Source organism: Martes martes, assembly GCF_963455335.1.
Source record: "Martes martes genome assembly, chromosome: Y".
Classification (NCBI taxonomy): domain Eukaryota; kingdom Metazoa; phylum Chordata; class Mammalia; order Carnivora; family Mustelidae; genus Martes; species Martes martes.
In genome coordinates, this window is record NC_137907.1 from 18,790,428 (window position 1) to 18,796,666 (window position 6,239).

Below are 6,239 nucleotides of genomic sequence, written 5' to 3' on the forward strand. Positions count from 1 at the left end.
CTTGTGCTAGTGGGGGATGACGTAATGTTGGTGTGGCAGCTTGCGGTGGTCCAGGTGGCGGAGGACCCCGGGGAGACTGAGGAGGAGGACGAGGACGAGGACGACGAGGCTAGGGAGGTTGGCAGTGAGGCTGAGGAAGAGGGGGAGGCTGAGGAGGGCGAGGAGACTGAGGAGGAGGAGGAGGAAGAGGAGGAGGAGGAAGAGGAGGAGGAGGAAGAGGAGGAGGCTGTTGAGGATGAGGTTGCAGAGGTACCAGAGGTGCAGGAGGAGGAGGATGAGGAGGAGGAAGACAGGAGGGAAGAGGCCTGGGAGGAGAGCCAGAAGGAGCGAGAAGCGCAGGAGCTGCAGGAGAAGCAGGAAGGGGAAGAACGGCCAGAGGCACGGCCAGGTCCGCCCCCGTCCCCGCTCCAGGCCCTCGAGGCCCTGCAGTCAGAGCTGGAGCCCATGAACAAAGACGCCAGCAGGGCCTACTCTGGGCTCAAGCTCAGGTTCTGGCAGAGGCGACGGCGTCACCTGGACCACCGAAGCGCCCTCATCCGGGGCATCCCTGGCTTCTGGGCCAAGGCTGTATCCTTGATACCTTCACGGAGGGACCCCGATGTGGCCGGGCTAGCGCAGGAGACTCCTGTGGCAGGGGGCCTGCGTTGTGGTGGCCTGGCTCATGCCTCGGTGATCACGACAGTTTCGAATCCCTGCTTCCGGGTGGGGGTCCCTGGTGGGGCCGCAGGTTGCCCTCGATGTGCCGGGGAGGGGGCCGTGGGTGGGCAGGGAGGTCACCGAGGATTTCCAGCTTTCTGTGTTAGTGCCCAGCAGGGAATTACCTAACTAACTAATGCAGCAGGCCGTGCGGGGGCGCAGGGGCCCTTGACACAATCTGTGAGGTGGAGTGGGTCCCGGTGGTAGGAGGGGAGATGCAGGGCGCACTTGCTGTGCAGACCTGCTCTGTTGTTGTAGCTCTTTCTTCTCCAGCCCTCGGAGAGTCCTTGACCCGAAGCAGTTTGTGAACCACCCGCAGATGTCAGCCATGCTCAGTGAGCAAGATGAAGGCATACTTGGCTCCATGACGGATTTGAAGGTCTGGCCCGGGAGATGGAGGCCCGGCCTGGGGGATGGGAGAAGAGGGGGTAACAGAAGCGATTCCTCCCCAAGGCCAGGAGGGGAAGGGTCTGCTGGACAGAGATCTCAACCCTCTCCCCCACTTTGCCGCCCGGCAGGTGGAGGAACTCGAGTCTCCCCGTGATGGCCGCAAGATCCTGCTCTTCTTTCGCGAGAACTCCTACTTCCGCAACGACGTCGTTGAGAAGGAGTATGTCCTCAGGGCTGCTGGTAAGGGGCCTCTGCGTGCATGGGCGGCAGCAGGTGGAGGCGGCAGGGTTGAACCTGATGCATCATCCAGCGCCTTCGCACGGACCCTTCCTCCTGCAGGGTACGAGCCGTCTCATTCCACTCCCATCCAGTGGCACCACTGTTACGAACAGGAGGCCTGTAGCCGCAGACGCCACAAGAGCAGCCTTAACTTCTTCAGCTGGTTCTCTGACCACAGCTTTGCCGGGCCTAGCAGGATAGCTGAGGTGGGTCCCTGTGACAAACCGCGCACGTGAACCTGCCTGTGCTCCCCAGCGGACTGGGATGTGCATCTGAGCCCTGCCCCGTTTCCCCTGCCAGATCATCATGGACGACCTGTGGCCCGATCCCCTGCAGTACTACGTGAGGAAGAAGGCCCCAGCAGAGGGAACTGAGAGGAGGGCAGGTGAGACGCCCAGGGCGTGGGTGCTGAAAATGCTCCGTGCGGCTCCGTGGGAGCTGGGCTCCACAAATGCAGAAACGGAGGCTTAGAGGAACACTCAAGAGGCGGTGACCCCGTGTCCAAAGGGCATCACCGTGAGTCGGGGAGGGCGGTGTCAAACTGGTTCTGCCTGGGAAGCTTGAGGCAGGCGGGTCAGGCAACACCAGTGAGCAGAGCCGGAGAAGCAGTCGGCTCAGCAGCTGCCTTGCGGGAAGTGCCACTCCCTGGCCGTGAACTCCTGCCCTCAGGTCTCCTCGCCACCGCCTCAGCTTTGAGCCCACCTAAGCACCTCTTGCCAGCCTTGGCGCAGATGTCTGCGTTCCCTGGCGTAAAGGCTCATGCGTCACCCCGTCACTTTTGTGTGTTCATCGGTAGAGTCCTCCCAGTCATCTCCCTGGGCAATCTCCTGTGCCCACCGCAATCAGCCAGAGAACACTGGAGAGCGTGCACAGATACCGTTGCTATGTGGGTGGAGGAAATGTAGGGGGATCGCCATCAAGGGCCGGGGAGAGGGGCAGGGGAGAATGGCCTCCGTTCCCCGAAAGGGCCTTGAAACCCTCAAGCAAACCTGCGTGTGGCCCGTAGAGGATACTCACCGGCCGCCTCATGTGTGCCCGGGTGACTGTGTGCCCGTGCGTCTGTGTCTGTGTCTCCGTCTCTCCCAGGGAACTTGAGCATGTTGAGGTGAATACGCAGAAGCCTTGCCCTTGACCCGGAAAGAGTCCAGGACCTTCAGATGGAGCCGGATGATCAGCCTGGTCCCTCCCACAGGGAACACCTCCAGTCTGGTGCCTGGGAGAAACACAGGGCCGATTGAGGCCCCCTGTAAAAATACTGAAATGTGGAAAAACGACGTCAACCGTGTTTATGTGTGTTACTGTGTGTACGCTCACACACGGTCGTCTTCATGGAAAGGGGCAGGTGGGGAGCCTGAGCTCATGGGATTCCCGTCGATGCTTACTACTCTGCCCCGGCATCCTTATTCCGTGGAAGGGGTGGGGCCGTATGCTGGCCCAGAGGTCCAGGTCACACGAGCTCTGGGACTGCATCCCAGCGTGGCAGAGGTCCTTCCCCTAGGGATGGTGGAGGTGGGCAGGGAGAGGAGATGAGCGAAAGGCCAGCTAACAGGGCCCATGCCTTCCCTGGGGAAATAACAGAGGTCAAAGAAAGGGAAGGGCGAGCCAGGGCCAAACGTGTCCAGTGTCAACTTTTGGTGGATGGCGATGACCGTCTCCCAGAGATGCTCCCTGGTGGATGACCTCAGACACAGCACGGGTGGGACTGTAGTTTCATTACTCCGTTGAACCCCAGTGCCAGGGCTCTCCTTTCTTCTAAACAAGGGGCCCAGGCCCTTGCTGACACAGTCATCCTCTCAGCCCCAGATACAGCGGGAGCGAGTGGGGGCCAGGCCCTGTGGAGGGACTGTTGGAGAGGGGAAAGTGGGAGGAGGGAAGGTAGGAAAGATCACCCTGTCGTTCTGGCCCAGGTAGCTGGGCGGAAGCATAAATTGCAGGGAAAGGCGCGCGCGCGCGCGTGCGGGCCCGCACACACACACACGCACGCGCGCGCGCACACAGACACACGAACACCATCGGGTTCCAACCGCCCTAAGCCACAGAATATTTAGCCACTCACATACACTGACACATACTCAGGAGCAGAGCCAACACCCCCCAGCCAACACACAGTGATTCAGTCACCCTCATGTCCTGACACGCACACACTCACTCACCCTCCCAGGCACACAACCTTCACCCACTCACATGTCCAGAGACACGCTCACATACTGACAACCCCACGCAGCCCCATGATCCCCACTTCCCGGCTTCCCTAGGACGTTGGCTTGGGGTCCCCCAGATGGTCAGCAGAGGAGAGGGCAGAGTATTGCTGAATGCGAGACCCAGGACACCCGCCCGTGTGCTGTCTGTCCCGTGCTGACCCCGAGGCTGATCTGCCTCCTTCTCCGTGGTCTGAAGGCAGGTGCCCAATGCCCTCTATCCGGTTAGACCCCAAAAGGGAAATGCCACCAAAGGGCACCCCTAGTCCTCACCAACACCCCACGGAGCACGCTCCCCTGGTTAAGGGCCAAGTGCGCGCAGGCTGCTTTGACCGTGTAGGGCACCGTCCATCTTCTGAGGTCTTGGCCTCACTCCTCCCACTTTCAAATTCTTTGTGACTTTGGGACTCAGAGGCCAGTCTCTTGCACGGAGCATAGATGTGGCCAGCTTTTCAACACCTACCCGTTCTGCTGTCGTCCACATCTTACTCCAGTGCTGTGAAGCCCCGTTACTGACCAGCCCCGTTACTGACACAGGGCAGTCCACAATCACAGTACTTGGTGTCTGTGTACTCCCTGGCTGTTTCCACCCTCTATTCCTCCGTGACTTCCCCATTTGCTGTCTCATGTTTTCGGGAAACATGACAGCTGCCCTGGTTGACACCACTGGATTCAGCTCTGCTCAGCCGAACTGTTGCTTCCCCACGCGTGGGTGGCCCCTTCCTCACAGGCGATGTGTCCTTTGGGTCTACATGCCTCGCAAAGTATGAATTCAGCTGGGGGCAGACCAGTCCTTGCCTCCCCGCCTCCGCTCTTCCTCGCCACGCCCTGCCTGTCTCTCCCTCCCCATCCCTGCGCACGGCTCTCCCTCCTGCCCCTGTCCCTCTCTTCCCTTCTCTCCCTCCCTCCCATTCCCCCTCTCTCCCCCAGCTCTTCTTCTCCTTCTGGGCTTCTCTCCCTCTCCTCCCAGTCTCCCCCTCCTCCCCCTCCCCCTGTCACCACCCCAGCCTTCTCCCTCTCCAAGGCTGTGCTCCTGTTCCTGCGGTAACACCAGAGGAGCCTCCTCTAGTGGTTTGGGCAAGGTTGCAAGTGCTGGGTCAGTTTGGATTGTACCAGTAATTCCAAAGTCTGAGCTGTCTCACGGACTGTCTCAGACATTTGTTTCTTCGCCCCATAGACAGCCATGCATCTTACTCCCTGCAGGGGCGTTTGTGACACTTGTTGCGACCACAGCCCCTGCACTTAACGCCAAGGGAGTTCCTCCTGCGTCTTTCTGGTCAAAATCCCCCAGGACACACCGACCCACTCCTTCTAATGGAGGCCCTCCCACGATGCAACCGCAACGCTGGTGGCCTTGCCATCACCCACGAGGCCTTCCCTGACACCTCAGGCGGCAAGCATCCTATCCCGCCACAGCACCCGCCCCCGCCCCCCGGAGCAGACCTCTGTGAGGTGTGGTCTTGTCTCAAAGGACCGACGTGGGGAGTACCAGAGAAAGGGCACTTGGGCTGTGCATGCTCACTTGGCCATCCCCTCCCCGCACGGTACTCCACTCAGCCACCGACGCAGTCTAAGGGAGAACTTGGAGCGGAGCTGGAAGAAAGACACAAGAGCCCTTGCATGCAAGTCAGGTGGAGAAGGAGAACGCAACGAGGAAAAGAGACACAGAAACAAAGCGAAAGGGGCCGCTCAGAGGAAAGCACCTTGGGAGCAAGTTTTACCACTGGCTTGGGCAGAGGAATTTGCAGAGTTTCTCTTTGGACTGAAAGCCTGGCCCAGTCGCATGCTGCCCAGTCGCAATCACGGACCTCACCGGGGCCGGCTTAGCAGCTCTGTAGGCACCCCGGTGGCCAGGGACCTCGGCTCTTTGCAGAGTAACTTCAGGGAAAGTACATGGCGTGCAGTTCCCTTCTCTTCCGGAAAGCTGGGGCGGGGGATGGGGGGTGGGGGGCTGGGGAGGCGGATGGCCCCTGCACGCAGCACCTTGGCGGCGGGCTCAAGGCGCCGTGCACCACCGGGCAGGCCCAGGGCGAAAGCCACGTGGCAGTGACGGGGCGCAGGTGGGGCAGCAGCTGATGCCCCCCGGGCTCTCCCCCAGGTCCCCTAAGAAGGAGCGCGGGAGGCTTTCGCGCGGCGGGCACACTCGGCATTCAGCCGCCGGATTTCAATTCCTGGCGCCAGCCGAGGGGCCCCAGACGGACGGACGAGAAAGGGACGAGTGGGGCTGGGATACCACGGCACTTGCGGGAAAGGCCTGACAGGGGTCTCTGAAGAGAACGTTTGGGGTTGAGAGGCGCGGAGGCCACCGCGGTGGAGGGGCTCGGGCGGGCTCCCGGGCGGGCTCTGGTGCGGCCAAGACACAGGGCGGGTGGTGGCCACGCCCACTGCCCTGGCACGGGTTAGACCCGGGAGCACGCCGCGTCCTGCGCGGGGCTCGGGGGCTCCATCCGGCCCAGGCCGCATGCGTGCCTCCCCCCGCCCCACACCCCTGCGCCGCCCGTGTCTGCCCCGTCACCGCCCGCCCCGGGGGCCTGTACGCATGCGTGCCCCAGGCCCGCGCACTCTGCTAGGCGCTGCCGCCCAGCGGCGTTCCTGGGCGCTGCAGCTGAAGCTGCCGGTGCCGCCTCCGTCGCCTTCAGTCCCCAGCGGCCGGCGCTCAGGGCCAGGGCCACATGG

General features: G+C 61.9%; 1 protein-coding gene across 1 annotated transcript; it reads left to right on the forward strand.

The window, feature by feature from the left end:
• The first annotated feature begins 282 nt into the window (after positions 1-282).
• LOC308337807 (testis-specific Y-encoded protein 10-like) lies at positions 283-2,649 on the forward strand. The gene is made up of 6 exons (XM_080796007.1): positions 283-567; positions 998-1,075; positions 1,215-1,326; positions 1,426-1,571; positions 1,666-1,750; positions 2,452-2,649. Exons 1-6 carry the CDS (start codon positions 445-447, stop codon positions 2,472-2,474), a joined length of 567 nt encoding a protein of 188 aa, XP_080652133.1. The 5' UTR covers positions 283-444; the 3' UTR covers positions 2,475-2,649.
• The last annotated feature ends 3,590 nt before the right edge of the window (positions 2,650-6,239 follow it).

What these genes read in the sequence shown, in the direction of transcription:
- LOC308337807 (XM_080796007.1), top strand. Translation starts at nt 445, where the DNA reads ATGAACAAAGACGCCAGCAGGGCCTACTCTGGGCTCAAGCTCAGGTTC. An exon ending in CTGGCTTCTGGGCCAAGGCT is followed by an intron (nt 568 to 997) that starts GTATCCTTGATA and finishes GACCCGAAGCAG; the next exon opens with TTTGTGAACCACCCGCAGAT. An exon ending in GTATGTCCTCAGGGCTGCTG is followed by an intron (nt 1,327 to 1,425) that starts GTAAGGGGCCTC and finishes TTCCTCCTGCAG; the next exon opens with GGTACGAGCCGTCTCATTCC.